This window comes from Halichoeres trimaculatus, unplaced genomic scaffold (assembly GCF_033239565.1).
Source record: "Halichoeres trimaculatus isolate MK-OKI-2021-1 unplaced genomic scaffold, fHalTri1.1 fHalTri1_scaffold_22, whole genome shotgun sequence".
NCBI classification, from domain to species: Eukaryota; Metazoa; Chordata; class Actinopteri; order Labriformes; family Labridae; genus Halichoeres; species Halichoeres trimaculatus.
Window position 1 is genome coordinate 23,684,147 of NW_027437200.1, and position 19,829 is coordinate 23,703,975.

Below are 19,829 nucleotides of genomic sequence, written 5' to 3' on the forward strand. Positions count from 1 at the left end.
TTTGTTTGGGAAAGGAAAAAGACTGGACGTTATTAGCCTAGCTTAGCATAAAGAATAAAACTAGAGGAATAGCTAGCCCTGCCATCTCAAATATTACTATCTGTGAACAAACAGGCTAGCATGGACAGATGCAGAGGCGGAAAAACACCAAAGATACCACAATCTAAATCATCTGATTCTGGTGAGTCTCAGCTTCACTGTGAAAGGTAAGCTACGCTGAAGCTCCAATCTGGCTAACTTCAGTGTTATAGCCCCAAAACAGATGCTGATTTTGTTGGAATCAATGGGTCTCAAGTCTGATTGACCATATTAAAGTCATTTATGTATTTTATTCTGTTGAGTCTTAGCTTCACTGTAAAAGGTAAGCTACACAGAAGCTTAACACTGGTTAACTTCATTGTATAAAAGTCCCCAAAACAGATGCTAATACTGTTGGATTCAATGGGTCTTCAGTCTGATTAACCATATTGAAGCTAATTACTTATTTGATTCTGGTGAGTCTCAGCTTCACTGTAGAAGGTAAGCTACACAGAGGCTTCAATCTGGTGTTATAGCCCCAAACAAGACGCTGATTTTGTTGGAATCAATAGGTCTTGGGTCTGTTTGACCATTTTAAAGCCAATTACCTATTTTATTCTGGTGAGTCTCAGCTTCACTGTAAAAGGTAGGCTACACAGAAGCTTCACTATGGCTTACTTCAGTGTTATAGCCCCAAAACAGATGCTGATTTTGTTGGAATCAATGGGTCTTAAGTCTGATTGACCATACTGAAGCCAATTACGTATTTTTTTCTGGTGAGTCTCAGCTTCACTGTAACCACAAGAACAAAATCCGCAATAACTCAGGTTGGATCTACCTGGGAGTCGTAGTTTCTCTTGGTGAATTTTAAAAAGTCTGAACGTAAAATTATAAATTTATAGTAACTTGACTTAAAGTATGTTTCACTGTGGATTTTCTGGCCACTTCCCAGAATCAACAAACACCTCCTCCAGAGGAACCTGTGTCAATAATCCACAGGTATGACCAAGAGAAGTGGCGGGAAAATCTCAAAGAGTGTCTATCCAAACTGATCAGACAGACGTTCACAAACCAACCCTTAGTATCAGTCTTGGTTTTTCTAAAACTGAGATGTGCTTCAACAAAAACCCCCAAACAAAGAGTCCTGTGAGTCTGAACCGCCAGTGACAGGTGATGAGGCGTCTCTGACAGGAAACAGCTGAAGTCAGGGACTAAGAAGAGTTCATCGACAGCGTAAACAGGCACAAAACTCAAACGTCTTCCCGGACACGTGGATGTCAGATTAAAGAAACCAGAAACCTCCTTCAGGTCTGTGGACGGAGAGCAGGAGGGGAAAGGCAGGAGAAATGGGACGTTTCCCAGGACAAATGGAAGACATCCTGATCCCTGTGAGACGGGACTTCAGAGGAGACGATCCCTGAACCAGAGGGAGCGTCTGTTCATGAGTCACTGGTTTGAATCCCGTAAGTGGTCGAGGCTCTGATCAAAGCCTCTCAGTTTGTGGTTTCGACCCTGAGGTCAGGGTCCTGTCCAGTGAAACGGGTTCACGGGGTGTCCTGTAGCACCCTGACGGTTTCCCAGTGTTGATGCGGTGCCTTTATTAACGTCCAGCAGAGAGGAACAGGAAACCTCTGATTGAGCAAAATGACGAGCCAACAGGTCGAGCTCAGGAAAGAGTCTGAAAACTTCCCAGAACAGCAGCAGAGATGAAAGTCTACCATATGTCAAACTGGTCCAGAGACGAGGAAATAAACTGCATAAGTTGTTTCCAGAGAAGACGAAGAATCCTGCTTAGAAACGTCTCTAAAACAGAGCGAGAGAACTTCTAGACCATTTCTTTGAAAACTTGCTTCCAGTGGATTGACTCGATGGTTTCTATCCAAGGTGTTTGAGGCGGTATTTTTAGGCAAAGGACTCAAGTTGGTTTCCAGGTCCAGATTTGTGGGAGCTTGTTTTGTTTTGTTGACACACAGTCAGTTCTGGACCAAAGGTCTGGGAAAGGTTTTCTAGAGGAACGTGATATGGTATTGATTCTTCTCAGGATGTGAATCTGAGGAAACTCTTCTGACTTATTGGAAAAACAGATCAATGCTTGTACGTCCAGACAGAGGAGTCGACGTAACTTAGATTACTGACAAAATCCACAGAAAGGAACTGGTCCAGAGTCCAGAAGTTGATTGTGGTGTGTTTTAGACCAGGTCTGGACAAAGTCTCAGTACTTGTTTGGTTTTCAGTTTTCAGAAGACGGAAAAAGAAAACAGTCAAAGCAGCAGTGACGGGTTCAACACCTTAGTTTCCAGTTGGTCAAACCAGTTACAGATCAAGTTGATTCTTTCCAGTTTCTTTAGTTTTTACTGAAAAATCAGGACCAGTTCTTGACTTTGTGGGAACTTGTTCAGTTTGTGTGACGAGTTTCCTCCAGAGGAAGAGGAGCTTTATGGATCTCCAGTGATTAAAATGTTCCCAGTTTTTGAAAGAGGATTTTGTTTCAGACCAGAGGTGAAGGGATTTGTTTGGTCTCCAGGATCGGGGAGTCCTGGTCTGGTTCCAGCGCGTCCCCACTGGTTTGGTCTTCATTGCTGCTCACAGTGTTGGAGTCTGCGGGAGCTTCGTCCTGAGCAAAAACAGAGTCAGAGATTCAGTTTGGGTTTGTTTGATCTGAGCGACGTCTGAGTCTGTGTGTGTGTGTGTGTGTGTGTGTGTGTGTGTGTGTGTGTGTGTGTGTGTGTGTGTGTGTTTGTGTGTGTGTGTGTGTGTGTGTGTTCTCTCACCGTCACCCAGGGGTGGGACAGCACCTCATCAGCAGTGAAACGAGTGTCAACGTTCACCTGTAGCATCTGACTAATCAGCATCTGGGGAACAGGTCATGTGACTGTTAGATTAACAGTGTTTATATATTTTAATTAAGATCTTTATAAATTCTGTCTGAGCAGCTCACACAAAACAAAAACTTAAAAACACCTCATTTTAAAAACAAAGGATTTCTGCGCGAGCTGTGCTTTGGATTGATACCATGTCTGTTACATCAAAGTTGAAAGTTCACAGCATCAAAACTTAAGACACACAAAGAAAAAACAAATATCTGCTTTCACATTTTCCACCCAGAAGCAGTAGGGATGGGAATAAAAAACGGGTTCCTGTTGAGAATCGATAAGAAATGTTTCAATCCATCGATATCATTAGCCTTTGTGCTTAACGATTATCTTATCAATTCTTTACATTGTGCTGGAGCCACCGGGCCTTGCGTTATTATGGAACCCACATCAGTTCTAGGTAAACCCCGCCCCCACTGTGCAGAAAAGCCTAGTGGCGCAGCCAAACCCCGCCCACGCTGTGACTGACGCAGCCAAACTCCACTCGTGTGTTATGTTATGTGTTATGTGTTGGGTTTTTTTTACAGTCTATGGTTATGACCGACGCTCATACAGACTTCAGCATCTGATACATTTGTTAGGACTTTTATCTTTTCTGAAAGGACATTTTTCACACTGCATGACCGTAGCAGAACACACCTCCATTCTGAACGTTACATTGACTTTTGTATTTTTATTACAAATTTAAAGTTAAGATGATGTGTTTGTGTGTGTGTGTGTGTTTGTGTGTGTGTGTGTGTGTGACTGAATGAATAGTTTTGTGTAAAATGCTTTGCTAGTATGAGTAGCCTACCTTCAAGGCAGAGAAGTGGGATATATTTATGCAAGCATCCCAACAGAATGCTTATCACATAAATGTACATTATTCCACTCCATTGCAAAGCCAAGACAACAATATGAGTGAGCCAGAATCAACATTATTGCGCGTGAATCAACACTATTGCATATGCGAGTAAATTCAGACAAACAGACAATTTTAACACAAATATCAAGTTAATTTTGACTAATATCAGCTCATTTATTTAACCACTTGAACCACAGATTGGTTGAGCAGAGTCCCTCGGGGCTCTTTCCTAGTGTATTTTCCGTGCGTTGCGTCTTGCATGACAAATTTAGCATTTGACATCTCAGTTCGTTTTGTTGCGCCTGTGCGTGAGCGTGTTGCAGGTGTGGTTTGACCGCGTCACTAGGGCTGGAGAGCAGCGGGGGTGGGGTTTACCTAGAACTGATGTGGGTTCCATAATAACGCCCGGGCCTTACGTCAACTAGTCTGCTGCAGCTAGCTTAGCTTAGCAGTTAGCTAACGTTTCCCAAGAAAACTGATTCAGGATTTTCAGCTTAAAGTTTTCCTGAAGAACTGACTTCATGAAGAAATGTTCATCACTCTCTCTCAGAAGATTCATATTCAGCACATTCAACATGGTATAAATCAAATTATTTACTGAAGTAACAAAAAAGCGCTAGCTTGATGCTAACGTATATAACTTCATAACTACGGAAAGGTTCCAAACAACTTAAACCACTGCTATAACCACTTTCAGACACTAGATTGCCCACTTGAATTACACAGAACATCAACGTCACATTGTGTGAAATTTTGACCTGTTTCTGTTTAATTCTGCCCAGAAATATCCAGACTCAGGGACCAATTACATTTTATTCACTTACAGTAAAAACTCAACTAAATGTTGTTGACACAGAAAACCTGTAAAGATACCTTTTGTACCAAGAAAATTCACAACAGGAACTGATAAGGGAATCGATAAAGAATCAGATCGATAAGGGCATCGGTTTTGACCAAATCTTATCAATTCCCATCCCCAGTGAAACAACACAAACTTTATTTTCTGGTTGTTTTTTTACTATTATTATAATAAAACTTTAAAATGACGTTAATCAGAAACAGTTTGATGTACAGACGTTATAAACTGAGTGTTACCTTTGCAGGCAGACTGATGGTGTCCCAGTCTGGAGACGGAAACTCTAACTTCCCTCTGAGGATCTGATCGAACAGCTCCTCCTGAACGTTGTTCTCACTGAGGGAGGAAGAAACAACAACATGATCAGTGTGTGTGTGTGTGTGTGTGTGTGTGTGTGTGTGTGTGTGTGTGTGTGTGTGTGTGTTTGTAAAAGATGTGAAGATGCTGTTTTTTGGAGACGGACCTTCTGAACGGAGGGAATCCACACAGCAGGATGTAGGTGATGACTCCAGCTGCCCAGATATCCACCTTCAGGCCATAGCTACACACACACACACACACACACACACACACACACACACACACACACACACACACACACACACACACACATTAATCAGTTTAACACAAGTGTCTGTACATACTCCACACCCTGGGTCAGTCCCGTCCTCACCCGGTCTCTGCGATGATCTCTGGAGCCACGTACGTGGGCGTGCCGCACACCGTGTACAGCGGTCCCTCCACCACCGTGGCCAAACCAAAGTCCCCGAGCTTCAGAGACTTGGTGCCGTCTGGATACTCACACACCTTCAGGACACAGACATACACACTTCAGACACACACTCACACACAGGAAGTTTGATTGATGTTTATCTAAAGGTGTGTGTGTACCAGCAGGTTCTCAGGTTTGATGTCTCGGTGCACAATGTTCATGCGGTGCAGGTACTTGATGGCCCCGGCCAGGTTGAACACCATGGCGCTGGCGTCTCGCTCGCTGTACTTTGTGGAGGAGGTTATGGCGTCGAAGAGGTCGCCGCCCTGAAGGAGCCGGAGAATAAAAAAGGAATGATTCCTCACATTCTGATTGGTGTGAAAACAGGAAGTAGAACGAGGAGGTTCAGACCTTAACGAGCTCCATGACGAGGAAGAGCTGGCTGGGAGTTTCATCCACCTCGATTAACTCGATGATGCTCGGGTGGCGGACCCGGCGCAGGACTGCTACTTCATTTTCAATCAGGTGCTCCTGTTCACACACACACATTTACATTTACAGGCACACCAGTCCAACTGCTCGTTAACACAAGTTTCTAATCAGCCAATCACATGGCAGCAACTCAGTCCATTTATTCATGTAGACATGGTGAAGAGGATCTGCTGCAGGTCAGAAACTGCTGATCTACTGGGATTTGAACCCACAACCATCTCTAGGGTTTACAGAGAATGGTCCCAAACAGAGAAAATATCCAGTGAGCAGCAGTTCTGTGGGACAAAATGCCTTGTTGATGCCAGAGGTCAGAGGAGAATGGACAGACTGGTTGGAGCTGATAGAAAGACAACAGTAACTCAGAGATTTCTTGATTTCTGCTCCACATTCAGATGGTAGGGTCAGAATTTGGCCTCAACAACATGAAAGCATGGATCCATCCTGCCTTGTATCAACGGTTCAGGCTGCTGCTGCTGGTGTAATGGTGTGGGGGAGATTTTCTTGGCTCACTTTGGGCCCCTTAGCACCAACTGAGCATGGTTTAAAGTCCACAGCCTACCTGAGTATTGTTGCTGACCATGTCCATCCCTTTATGAGCACAGTGTACCCATCTTCTGATGGCTACTTCCAGCAGGATAATGCTCCATGTCATAAAGCTGGAATCATCTCAGACTAAAGCGTTAAAACCTGAAGCCTCTCAGACATTCTCCCACCATCTTTGACAGCTTCATTTCAGGTACTGTCTCTTTAAGAAACCTCTGTGCATTCCGGAACCTTCCTTTAACACCACTGTCTCTTTAAGAAACCTCTGTGCATTCCGGAACCTTCCTTTAACACCACTGTCTCTTTAAGGAACACAAAGAGACTTAAGAGCTGAGCATTCCGGAACCTTCCTCTCACACTCTCAGATTCTGTGTTGATGATGTAAACGAGCGTTACCTTCCCACAGCAGCGAGCTTTGTCGATGATTTTCAGAGCGTACTCCTGTCCTGTCGCCCTGAGGATCAAAACAGAGTCAAATTAGCTCTGAGAATTTCTGCACTTTGTGGGAAGAAACACTTTTTGTTTTTCATGGAAAAATATCAGAAGAATCTCAACTTTTCTGAAAACAAATCTTTCAGATCTATACATTTGTTGCCTAGATAAAGAAATATAATTTGCCTGCCTGCGTCTCTTTGTTAAGAGCTGAAATTTTGTGCTCTGGTTTAAAAATGAAGAATGAACTGGAGGAAAAGTGTGTTTTGCTCTAATCAGTGTGTTCTTATCGTCTTTACCTTTCCACACACTCTTTGACCACAGCAAAGTTTCCGTCTCCGATCACTTTCCCCACCTGGTATTTCTCGTTGATGATGGAGGAAGAAACGGAGCGATTACCGTTCACTGAGGAGAAGAAACGAGACGGTTTTAATCCCAAAATTCACGCTCAGAAACTCTTCAGAGTTTGTGTGTTTCTGTTTTTACTTTTGATGCTTTTAAAAGGTTTTATTCAGAGGCTGTTTTTAAAAATTCATTCAGACTTTTCCCCAAACCTCCAAACCTTTCAGTCCACTCTGACCCGCTGCGTCATGAAGATATTTATAGAAAGACGTTTTCTGACGCAGCTCTTCTTTTAAACACAAACATTAGTTTAAATGAACGTTCAGTTTCCACCAGTCGTCCCCAAAAACCTCAAACTAACAAACCTTCGACTGCAGAGTCGTCCAGCTGCTCAGCCTCTCCGTTTACATCCATGGAGGACGCACGACGAGCAGACATCTGCCAACACAGAAAAAACCTCTTTATGAAAAAGTTACTGTTTAAAGAGCAGGGTGATGGAAAAAGTTTCATTTTGAATTAATTTAAAAACAGTTCATGAACAAAATTTCACTGTAAACATTTTACAAACAGCTTCTAATCCCTGAACTGAAGGATTAAACTTGAAAGATTGTTTTTCACTTTTCTACGAGAGTTTTACCTGAAAGTTTTAGACATGAAGGATTTTAAAAACAAAAAACACTGTTTTCCTTTGAAATCAGGAACTAAAAAAACACAAACTGAGAAAAAAAACTCCAATCAATTAATGAAGCATCGACTCGTCACTAATCCTGACCTTGTTGTTGCGTCGAGTCCCGGGGCTGGTGGGGGAGGGGCTGGACCTGGACGACTTCCCGGCGGATCCTGGTCCCTCATTGGCTACACAGGAAGAAAGAAAGGAGTCATAAAAAACATAATTTTTGCCTGAAATGGATCTTTTCAGCTACTGTCTCTTTAAGACACCCCAAAGCACTCAGCATTCCGGAACTTTCTGTTACTTTTATTTCAGCTACTGTCACTTAAAGACACTTCAGTGAACTTCAGAACTCCAAATCCCAGACCCCCCCACAGTGGTTTTAGTTACTGTCTCTTTAAGTAACTCCAAAGAACTGCGGTACTCAGGGTTCCAGAACCCTGTCTGTAAAGGAAGGTTCCAGAACTCAGCGTTCTGGAACCTTCCTTTATTCTCATTTATTCTCAATTTGGTTACTGTGTCTTTAACAGAAGTCAGGGAACTGCAGAGCTCAGAGTTCTGGAACCTTTCTAATCTTCATTTCAGAAACTCTCCCTAAAAGACCCTCAGAACTCAGCATTCTGGAACTTTCCTTTAATCCTTATCATAATGACTGTGTCATTAATGATCTTAAAGGAACAGCAGAACTCAGTGTTCTGGAACCTTCCTCATAGATCTCTAATCTTTGGTTTCTCTGAGTTGTGTAAATTCTGCTGTGACTGTTTTTGTGTTCAGTACGGATCTCCAACGTTTTCAGATTTCTTTTCAAAAAATGAAAACTTTAAAGACCCAGCCTCGTTAATAAGACTGACAGTTTTTTGGGGGTGTCAGAGCTGGTTTCAGACCTGGGCCAGGGGACTTGGTCCTGGACGGGCCCTTAGGGGTCCTGGAGGAGGTGAAGCCTGAGCCGCTGGGGGTCTTGGGAGTTGTGGTTTTTGTGGAGCGGGATGATTTGGTTTTGCATTCTGGAGAGAAAGAGGACAGAGGAAGACGACATGAAGAGAGGAAAACACAGAAACATCTAGAAAACCCTCAAACGTTCCCGTCCTCTCACCGTTTACGAAGGCCGCCGTTTTCCCGCTGTGAGTCAGAACAAAGTCGTCCTGAGCGTAGCGAAACTTCTCCGGCCCGCACGCCATGAACACATCGTCGTCTCCAAAGAAATCCTGCAGACATGTCAGCTGCACACACACACACACACACACACACACACACACACACACACACACACACACACACACACACACACACACACACACACAGACAAAACACTCTTAGTTAAACTGCAGAGACGTTAATGTGAATCAGACAGCTGGGAATATTCAGATCAGGTTAGCTGAAACACACACACACTCACTCACACACACACTCTGCTGTGTGAAAGCTGCAGGATTAAACTCAAACTGTATAAAGTGATAAAGAGGAGCAGAGGGAGTAGAGCAGAGGAGAGGAGCAGGTGGAGAAAGGAGGATGATCAGAGGTCTGAGAGGACGGATTAAACTCAGAGTGAGAATCTTCAGGTTTTTTTAATCTTCATTTTTTTTTTTTTAATCTAAACCTTTATTTGTCGTCTCCCTGTCTCCTCCTCTCTAATGACCCTGTCCTCCTCCTCCTCCTCCTCTTCCTCCTCCTCCTCCTCTGTTGTCCTTGGTTTTACCTCTCTCCTCCTCCGTCCTTCACCCTCCTCTTTTTGCTTTCTACTAAACGCCTCCGGAACTGCACAGTGTGTGTGTGTGTGTGTGTGTGTGTGTGTGTGTGTGTGTGTGTGTGTGTGTGTGTGTGTGTGTGTGTGTGTGTGTGTAAAGCAAGGACGGGCTTGTTTCTGGGTGGCTGGTTACTATGGAGACCACAATGTAGTATAAGGTTGAGTGTGTGTGTGTGTGTGTGTGTGTGTGTGTGTGTGTGTGTGTGTGTGTGTGTGTGTGTGTGTGTGTGTGTGTGTGTGTGTGATGGGATCTCCGTCCTGCTGCTTGAAGTGACTGCACAAACTGAAAGGACTCAGAGAAGCCACACACACACACACACACACACACACACACACTTGTTTCATTCAGACTGACTGAGTCTGAAAAGAGCAAAGTCGTCTGGGTCAGAATAAAAGCTCCATGATCAGGTGGCCCTTCAAAATAAAAGTCTTTATCAAAGATTCTGAACAAATTCACTGGAATGACTCTAAAGAAAAAAAAAACCTCTTCAAAACCAAATTATTGAAAAAATTAATAAAAGTGTGTTTTAGCCATTAGCTCATGATGTGGTTTTTGATTTTACGTTCTAACCTTGAGTTCCTGTTTGAGCTCTGAGCCTGTGTTTTAGCCTTTAGCTTGTGTTTTACCCTTGAGCCAGTTTTTTGCCTTTAGCCTTTGTTGTAGCCTTTAGCCTGTATTTTAGCATTTAGTCTGTGTTGTAGCCTACAGCCTGTTTTAGCCTTTAGCTTGTGTTTTACCCTCAAGCCTGTGTTTTAGCCTTAGGCCTGTTTCAGCCTTTGGCCTATTCTAGCCTTTAGCCTGTTTTAGCCTTTGAGCTTGTGGTGTGGCCTTTAGCTTGTGTGGTAGCCTTTAGCCTTGGTTTTAGCCTTTAGGCTTGTTTAACCTTTACTCTGTTTTAGCCTTTAGCCTGTGTTTTAACCTTTAGGCTTTTTTTAGCCTTTAGCTTGTTTTTACCTTTAGCTTGTTTTGCAGCATTTAGCATGTGTTGTAGCCTTTAGGCTTGTTTTGCCTTGAGCCTATTTTAGCCTTTAGCTTTAGTGATTCTCATTCTAAAGGGAGTCAACAAAAAGTAAAAACAGAGTTTAATGTACCTTTTACAGCTCAACACTGAATCACAGAGTCTGTGCTTGTTTACATCCAGGTAGTAGAACATTAATAGGAGCTACGGCTATAGCTAATGATGGGTAGCTGTACTGCAAATCAAAACATGTAATAAATAAAAGATGCTGTTTTGAAACTAAAGACAGAAACAATCTAATGAACATTTTGGTAAAAATCTGATGAAGAATAAGAAATAAAAAATGTTTTTATTAGAATCTGAAGCTTTAAATAAAACAGTCTCCATACGGTCTCTGCTTCTCTCCACTGTCACTGTGTCACAGCCACCACTCTGATCTATGACTTTAAAGAGTGTGTGTGTGTGTGTGTGTGTGTGTGTGTGTGTGTGTGTGTGTGTGGTAAAAATAGCTCTGCCACTGAACGTGCGAGAGGTTTAAATCCAGACTTTTTTGACTCAGTGTGAGCTCACAAAAGCGTTTCAGAGCGGATCAGAGGAAACGTTTCTGTTGGACGTGTCAGAGTAAGAAATGAAAAGTGAAGAAAGCGTGGAGCTGACTGAGGCACTTTCACGGCTTCAGCAGACGCCACATTTAGCTCAGAGAAGGAAGAGATGAAGCTTCAAACGAGGCTGAACTCAGTGTCCCTGCAGCGGAGAAACGACGCCTTAAAGGTGAAACTCAGAGCTGAAGGATCTTTGGTCTCAGCTCTGGTTTGGTTTTTAGGGAGACCACGTTACAGCCTGTACCTGTTTACATACCTGTTTGCCGTCCAGCGTGTACAGCCTCTTCACGGCCCCAGAGTCCAGCTTGATGGCCTCGGTGATGTCAGCGAGCACCTGGTCGAAGGAGTGAGCCGTCTTCTTGTTCAGCAGGATCCTCACCGCCTTACGGGGCTTCACGCCGCTCCGGATCACCGTCACCAGTTTGGGTTTGATGAAGTCCTTGCTCTCGCGGGCCTCCCGACTTTCCGAGCGCTCTTTGGATCCAGCGCCCGTGCTCGCTGACACCCCGGTGGACGCCGTGGAGGGCCGGGTGGAGGCCGTGGTGCTGGCCCCGGCGCTGGCTCCTGGCTTCCAGCTCGGGATGGAGATCTTGGTGTAGTCCACTTTACGGTACGGCTCGTTGGAGGCGCAGACGTAGCACTCGCCTGAGCAGAGAGAGGAGAAGAAGAGTTCCCTGAGTTCATCTTTATTTTATTATTACAGAAAATTAAACTTTAAAAACGTGTGAAAAAGAATCTGTTTTCCAAAATGATCACATTTCTTTGTTTTCATGGCTGTAGGTAAAAAATAAAAGTGAAAACCATCGTAGCGTGGACACTGAGTGCAGGGTTGAAGGTTGTCATAGAGCTGCTGTAACCAATAACTGTAGACATCTGACCCGTCTGTGTGTGTGTGTGTGTGTGTGTGTGTGTGTGTGTGTGTGTGTGTGTGTGTGTGTGTGTGTGTGTGTGTGTGTGTGTGTAGATGAAGTGGAGGTGACAGCAGATGTCAGGTTCACTCTCCCTCAGCAGGAGGCGTGAGGAGGAAACTGAACAACAGATCAGCAGCTGATGGAAACACAGAGCAGCATTGTTCCTGTGGTGTTAGGGTGAGACATTAAAACACTGCAAAAATAATTGATTAAAGTGTGATAAAACATCTGGAGGTTCTACATGTAACCATGGCTGCATTGTTTACATGTGAAATCAGCTGTTTGCAGCCTCACTGCTAACTGGTGCTAGGCCGGATGTTTCCCACAAGGTGAGGAGAAGGAGGTGAGGATGACGTGCTGGTTCTCAGGTGTGAGCTAAGAAGTGACGACATGGACCTGTCCTTCCATCCATCGTTATTGGGAACGTAAGATCTATCTCCAAGAAGATGGATGAGCTAGCTGTGCTAACCCAGCAACAGAGGGAATACCAGAGGGCAGAGTAGCATGATACTATTCACAGACATGGCTAACAGAGCTAACACCAGATACCAACGCCACATTGGAAGAACTAACACTAACTCATACAAAGATTTGATTTTTTGTTTTAATTTGCCTGAGATTCAGTTTTGCAGTTTTAAGGATCAGATGAATAACTGTATATATATATATATATATATATATATATATATATATATATATATATATATATATATATATATATATATATATATATATATATAAAGGTAAAAGGTTGTAATGTCATTTGTTTTTACTTCTTCCATTCAATTCAAAAACTTTATTTGTTCCCAGGGGAAATTTAGCTCAAAGCTCAAAGATTAAGAATATACAGACAAATTAAATAAATTATTCTCATTTTGGTTACTGTGTCTTTAATGGACGTCACGGAACTACAGAACCCAGAGTTCTGGAACCTTCTCAGAGTTCTGTAACCGTCTCAAAGTTCTGGAACCTTTCTAATCTTCATTTCAGAAACTCTCCCTCAAAGACACTCAGAACTCAGCATTCCGGAACTTTTCTTTGTACTCAACATTCCGGAACTCCTTTAATCCTTATCACAATGACTGTCGTTAATGACCTCAAAGGAACTGCAGAACTCAGCGTTCTGGAACCTTCCTTGTAGACAAATTAAATAAAAGCAGAAATCTCTTTGCAAAACTTCATCTTTTAGAATATTGAAATAATCAAAAAATGATTTATCACCATATGCAACAACATTTACTGAAAAATTAAATTTAATTCTCTCTTATATTTGCCCATTTCATGCTCACGTCTCTGATCTGAAATCTCTGATGTTGGTGAGATAAATATGTCTTATTAAAACCATGGGTGTTATCCCGCCCCCTGGGGCAGGCTGCAGCCAATCACAGTCACTCTCCTGTTTTCCCTTATATGGAAAAAAATGGATCACTGTCTCTTTCATTGTCGCTCTACCTCCCTCTCTCTGTATCTCTCAGACACACCTTTCTGCCTCTCTCTTCCCGCTCACAGGTAGTGTGTGTGTGTGTGTGTGTGTGTGTGTGTGTGTGTGTGTGTGTTTGTGTGTGTGTGTGTGTGTGTGTATGTGTGTGTGTGTGTGTCCGGAGATTGTCTCTCACGTGCTGAATTTGCTATTTAAAGCAGGACTGATCAGGTTTTATTCAAATGTAACAGAGGGAATGTAAAATATGGACAAACCTTCAGTTAAAATGGAAATGAGGTCTAGACAAAGTCAAACACACAGTCATACAAAGAGTCACACAGAGAGTTAGCACAGGGTCGAACACAGAGTCGAACACAGAGTCGAACACAGAGTCGAACACAGAGTCAAACACAGAGTCGAACACAGAGTCGAACACAGAGTCGAACACAGAGTCAAACACAGTGGGTTCTGAGTTATAATTTAGTATTGTATCTGATTAGTATTGAAGGGGCAGGATTAGATAGGTTTTTTGCTTCTTTCTGTTCCTTCTCAAACTGGTTGCTGTGCATGTGTTTGCACTCACATGCTTCATTTGTTAATGTACTGTAGCAGTACAGTTTGGTTTTTATATTACTTGTTGGATTTTGTTGTTGTTGTTTGTTATTTCTTTATTTCCTTTTGTTTTCTGTTTTTTAAGTTTGAGATAAATACATAAAAAAAAAAACACGGGGTAAGCACACAGAGTTAAACACCGAGTCAAACACAGAGTCAAACACAGAGACGACAAAAAACTCTAACAAAGAGTTAAACACCAAGTCAAATACAGTGTCAATCACAGTATTGAACACCGAGTCAAACATAGAGTCGAAAAAAAGACTCTAACAAAGAGTCAAACACAGAGTCAAACACAGAGTCAAACACAGAGTAGAACACAGAGTCAGAGTCGAACACAGAGTCAAACACAGAGTAGAACACAGAGTCAAACACAGAGTAGAACACAGAGTCAAACACAGAGTCAAACACAGAGTCAAACACAGAGTCGAACACAGAGTCGTACACAGTCAGCACAGAGTCGAACATGGACTCGAACACTGAGTCGATCACTGACTGTCTACGTTAGCTGGACAGTGACTCCCCTCAATGCCCGGCTCTGTCTATGATTAATTATCCCACAAAGTGCTGAAGAGTGGAGCATCTGTCTCTGAACATCTCTGGCTGAACAGTTTCCTGTCTCTAACGCTCATTACAGACATTACAACCAGTCACACACGTCAATACTGATGCTAAGTGATGTTACTCAGCTGCTGCTCTCTTTCTAAGTGACTTTAGATGGGGAACACACACACACACACAAACACACACACACAGACTGGACTCCAGTTTGTGATTCTGTCTTTACCCATGTGTGCTTACAAGTTTGTGGTTGGATTCCCCAAACCCTTCAACATTTTATTGAACGCCCGTGAACATTTCTAAACGTTTCGTGGCTTCAGTCTGGAATAAAAGGAAATCTTTTGGGCTCAAACTTTCTTTAAGAGGAGACAGGAATAAATAATTCAGGTGTGTTCACTTGACAAAGAGCTGACAGGAAAAAGACATGGAGGAACTTTAAAGAGGACGTTTAATCGATGGGTCGATGTAGAGAGTGACAGATAACAGTCAGGGACTATTTCGCTGCTTCAGTTTCTGTTGGAGGAACGGCACCGACGGAAATCCTTCATGTTTCTTTTAAACCCATAAAATATACAGAAAAGTCTTCAGAGACTAACTCAGAAAGATCAACACTAACCCTAACCATCATATCATTAAATAAACATGTTTCTTTAAAAAAAATAAAGGCATCAGAGGTGTTTAGATTCAAGGTATTTTCCAGTTTTTGAAGTTTCATAGATTTTTTTTTGTATAGAAACCTAATGGACACTGGTTTGTTTTGTTTTGTCTTGTCCTGTAGGGGTTAGTTGTTGGTTATTTGGTTAGTTGTTTCAAACATGTTGTGGTCTTAAAGTAACAGAACAACGCAGAGAAAAGAGAAAGCTGGAGGTCTTACCTTCCACCAGTTCGTCCATACTGGTTATCTTCTTGCCGCCATCGATGGTGTAGATCGTTCGCACGCCTTGAGGCAGGTGCAGGTTATCCGCCAAGGAGCGGGTCAGCTCCATCAGCAACGCATCGTAGGAGCGGAACCTGTCACTGGAAACTGCATACACCAGACCCTTGAAGTACCGGTCTCCATTACGGTAGAAGCGGACCTTCTTGGCCCGTCTCTCTGAGGTGAGGGCCTGCAGGGTTCTGGTCCGGTAGTAACTACAGTTGGCGCTGTGGGCGGGGCTAGGGACAAGGCTGCTGCCCCTGGAGCTGGGGCCAGACCCCCCGCCACCAGCACTGCTGGTGGAGTCATCTCTCTTGGTACGGGGGGAGCGTCCACGGCGAACCTTGTCGCGTTCGTCAAAGTGCTCTAGCTCAAGGGTCTTACTCAAAGACATGGCGAATACTGATCGGGTTAGGTCCAACAGAGACGGCGCTACATGAGATCCATCTTCCACTGAGCTTCTTCCTTGGCTTTAGTCACAGAAACTTGCTATGGAGTCCTGATAAGATGTGTTGTACTGACCCAGAACGTCTTCTAGAGCCAGGAGGTTTTCATAATCCCAAGAGTACTGCAGAACTAGTCATAGTACAGATTCTTAAAACCCATCAACAAGCTTCAGTTGGGTTGAAGATCCAGAAAGAGGACATAAAGACCCCAAAAAAAGACTTTTCTTTTACATATCTGGTTGTAGTTCTGATCGTGAGAGTTCAATCAAAAATTTGGTTTCCCAACAAAAAGACAGCAAAAGTAGACCGCCTGGTTAGCTCAATCCAGCAGTATCCTTCCCAGACGAAGACTGAGCCAGGATTGGCCTTTGGTGCAAAGTAGTCAACTATAAGAATCCCAAAATCCAGGTATCCAATGACGTTTTGATAGAGAGACTTCCTGTGGTCCAGCAGGTCAGGTTTTGTGGTAAATTAAAGGCCACGTTGATGTTTTGATGCTCCAAACTTTCCTCGAGCTCCAATAGGGAACACTAAGGCAACAAAATCCACAATCATCCAAACAAGTCTTCACCTTTCCCAGGATTCACAGTGACCTTCCTGTAGTCCCAACATCTCCCTGCAGACCCTGTTCAAATCTGCTGATCCCCAGCGTCGGTTCCTCTTATAATCCACTTCTTCTTGGGATTTCTGTTTGTTCCTGCGTCCTCAGCGCCCGTCCATCACTGGCGAAAAGAAAAGACAATTACATGGTTTGGTGATCCTGTTTAAAGCTATGCAACAACCCGATAATTCAGCCTTCACATGTTGGTGCAGGTGCAGAAACAGAGCTGAATATCCATCACTCCACATGTGCTGTGCTTCAGGTTGGGTTCATGGATCCGGCCTCATATGTGCTTTCTGTAGCTTTGTATGCAGACTACATGAAATCCAGTCAAATGACGGACGTTAAAGAGGTTTAAACTGAACACACCTTCCTTATCTTAGTGAATTTTATCCCTTGTGAGGCCAGAAAGAGACATTAACGTGGATTTCCTCTTAAATTTGAGTCACCGGGAGAAAAGCAGAGCTGTTACATGAATGATAACGGATTCTATGTGTTGTTTGTCTCTGTTTTTACTCTATGTGTAATGACTATATGTATTTTATCCGCCTAAACAGGGCTAAGCTGAGCTGTCAGCGCCATTCAAACACACACAGACACACACAGACACACACAGAGGGAGGCACCTACCAATAATGCCGTGAAACCGGTTTGTTGCTATGGAGGCTTCTCTCCTTCCCTCCAGTGCCGTGTTCCGGTTCGTTCAGGTGGATCCAGGGAAATCACTGAACCGCTACGGCACTGCAGACCCGCTCCAGGCCGGACTGCTAACCCGGGCGAGAGGGATGCAGCGGCGGCAGGTTGCACCGGAGGAGGAGCGGGATGCACTGAGGCAGACGGTGGAGAGCAGCATGGCCGCTGCAGCAGAGAGCGGAGAGACCCGGCTAAACACCCCCGCCCCTCCCTTCTCATCCGCGGCTGTACGTGATGACAACGTCCCTCCCTCCTCTCCCCTCCCTCCGACTCTCCCAGGACTGAGCCCGGCTCTCTGTCACCATATCCCTCCTTCCTGTCAAGAAGACAGTTTACAACCTGCCCCTGATAAAAAATTAATAAATAAAAACGATAAATCAAAGTTTAGTTTAAGGTTTTAGCATTTCCGTCGGCCGAAGCCCGCGAAAACAGGCAAACCATCGCCTTTTTTTCAAACCTCGAGTAAAAACGACAAACAGCGAAAGACTAAATTAATGAACCAATTATTACTTTCATCTATAGTATTTTCTTTATCATGTCATGATTATTTTACCTCTGTTTTCACGGTAAGACGTTTTTCCCTTTTTACGAAACGTTAGCTCGGCCTAGCTAACAACAAAAGCCTTTAGCAAACTTAAGCTAGCAGCCTCAAACAAAGAACTTACATAGTTTAATAACACAAAACGTAATGTAACGTGTTTTTTGTAATTATTTCAGAAGAAATTGTAGTATTATTGAATTTATTAATTTATGATCCTCAATTATTATTATTTTTTTTACCTTCAGGCAGAAGAAGGCTAAAGTTTCTCAACAAGCAGCAGTTAACAGTCACTGTTAGCTTGTACCAAGCTGGAAAATAGTGAAAACTATGAATATAAACAAAAATATGTACTTCTAACAAACAAAAAAAATAAGATGGTAAATTAATTTCAGTGGCTGTAATGTAATAACAAGGCAATTTTCAGCTTTGTCACTTCAAATGAAGCGGTAACTGTTAGCTTATTCTGGCACATAACTGTAAAATTACAACATGATACAAGGATTTGGTAAACTTTGATGCTTTTGTCAGAGCCTGGTAAAATTTATAAAGCATGAACACTTAAAACAAAAAAAAACTAACTGCTAGCTTGCACCAAGTGGAGGATTGGTCTATAAAAATACAAAATCCCATTAAGTTTTTCTAAAAGTTAGCTTCAAATGTATCTTTTTGCCTATATTCCAGCATGGGAAAGAGCTAGACTGGCTATTACCAGCGTTACATTTACAAAACAGACACTTAATGTCATGGCCACACATAAATAAAAGATGATTAATCACTATAATGGCTGAAGTAATAAATAATTCTACCCTATAGGTGGCGTAAATTTTTGATGAGGTGAGCTGGTCTCGTCATTGTAAGAATTGCTGTTGCAAGTTTAAATTGTAGCTTCAAAGGTAATGTGTATTATGATAAAACTTGCAATAATATGGATGCTGTTATACTGTTCAACTTAAATAATCAAGGAAAGAACGCACAGGTGATGTTTTCATTTATATCAAAGATGTTTTTTATTTTAGCACAAGAAAGTTGATTTTTCATGTCAAAAAATACAAGCCATGCCCTGTTTTTCTATGTTTGAATTATAGGACCTTTATTTTGGAGAGGCATGAATGAGGAGGCCCCACCCCTCCTTGGTGTGTGTGAGAGTGACAGCTGGGGCCCGAGGCAGACAGACAGCCCCACCCTTTACTGTCAGCCAAACCACTGAACCACTCATCCTAATATGACAATGTGGATGAGCCATTATGTTCCTTCTGCACGTGAGTTTATACAAATAGCAAAGTCTGTTTCTACCTGTCCTTTTTATTTTACAGGATTTGGATTACAATCACAAATTTTGATATTCATGAAATGTTATGGCGAAACCAAATGTTCATACAAATGCTCTTTATTGTCACCTCTGTGTTAGACCTTAGTTGGGTTCAGGACCATAAATGTTCTACATTATTGAAAGTACATAAACTTTTAACCTTTTACAGTCTCGCTACACTTTCCACCTTTTTGGGCAATTTTTAGCATATTGTGTTATATTGAAGCTGATACATGACACAGATTATCATACAGCAACTTATACAGGACACTTTGCACTTACATGATTACTCAGTTCAATAGGTCAGTATATTCTTAGCATATTTTTTTTGATACGCAAAATAAAATGGTATCATTTGAGTAAAACGTAGCGAGAAAATACTGAAATAACGGTTACAAGAGAAACAAATGAGCAGCATCAGAAGTCGAATTTTCATTTGTTGGACAGTAGTGATAGTTTAAAACTTTTTTTTGAAAAACAGAAAGCGACAAAGTAGACAGTCCATAAAGCCTTCTTAGCTTTTGAAAAATGTGGGACAGCAAGAGTGCTTACACACACTGTTTCAAAGATCAGGATTTACAGACTTTGACACTTAACAGTCACCTTGTAGTCACAACTTCACAAATGTTGCAACTTGCGTTAAAGAAGCAACTCACCGAACTCATGCGCCCCCTTTTTGACAAAAAAGGGATTTATTACCACACATAGAATTAAAAACCAAACAGCACAAAA

The 19,829-nt window shown here is 42.6% G+C and overlaps 1 protein-coding gene across 2 annotated transcripts; it reads right to left on the reverse strand.

Annotated features, from left to right (window-relative positions):
- Window positions 1–17,424, reverse strand: LOC141811101 (serine/threonine-protein kinase DCLK2-like). Of its 2 annotated transcripts, none has more exons than XM_074699018.1 (16): window positions 17,185–17,424; window positions 15,466–16,675; window positions 11,344–11,732; window positions 8,876–9,002; window positions 8,667–8,786; window positions 7,885–7,967; window positions 7,478–7,550; window positions 7,070–7,175; window positions 6,735–6,792; window positions 5,715–5,834; window positions 5,483–5,629; window positions 5,298–5,398; window positions 5,055–5,132; window positions 4,831–4,927; window positions 2,790–2,870; window positions 1–2,632 (listed from the first exon to the last, which is right to left on the reverse strand). In XM_074699018.1, exons 2-16 carry the CDS (start codon window positions 15,899–15,901, stop codon window positions 2,507–2,509), a joined length of 2,142 nt encoding a protein of 713 aa, XP_074555119.1. In that variant the 5' UTR covers window positions 15,902–16,675; window positions 17,185–17,424; the 3' UTR covers window positions 1–2,506. The 2 variants fall into 2 exon arrangements, with proteins under 2 accessions (XP_074555119.1, XP_074555118.1); XM_074699017.1 differs by having other exon boundaries at window positions 5,265–5,398.
- Between the last annotated feature and the right edge of the window lie 2,405 nt (window positions 17,425–19,829).

Coding starts and splice junctions, on each gene's coding strand:
- LOC141811101 (XM_074699017.1), bottom strand. CDS start 15,901: ATGTCTTTGAGTAAGACCCTTGAGCTAGAGCACTTTGACGAACGCGAC. Junction 6,793..7,069: donor GTCAAAGAGTGTGTGGAAAG/GTAAAGACGATA, acceptor TTTGATCCTCAG/GGCGACAGGACAGGAGTACG. Junction 5,630..5,714: donor TCGTCATGGAGCTCGTTAAG/GTCTGAACCTCC, acceptor CGGCTCCTTCAG/GGCGGCGACCTCTTCGACGC.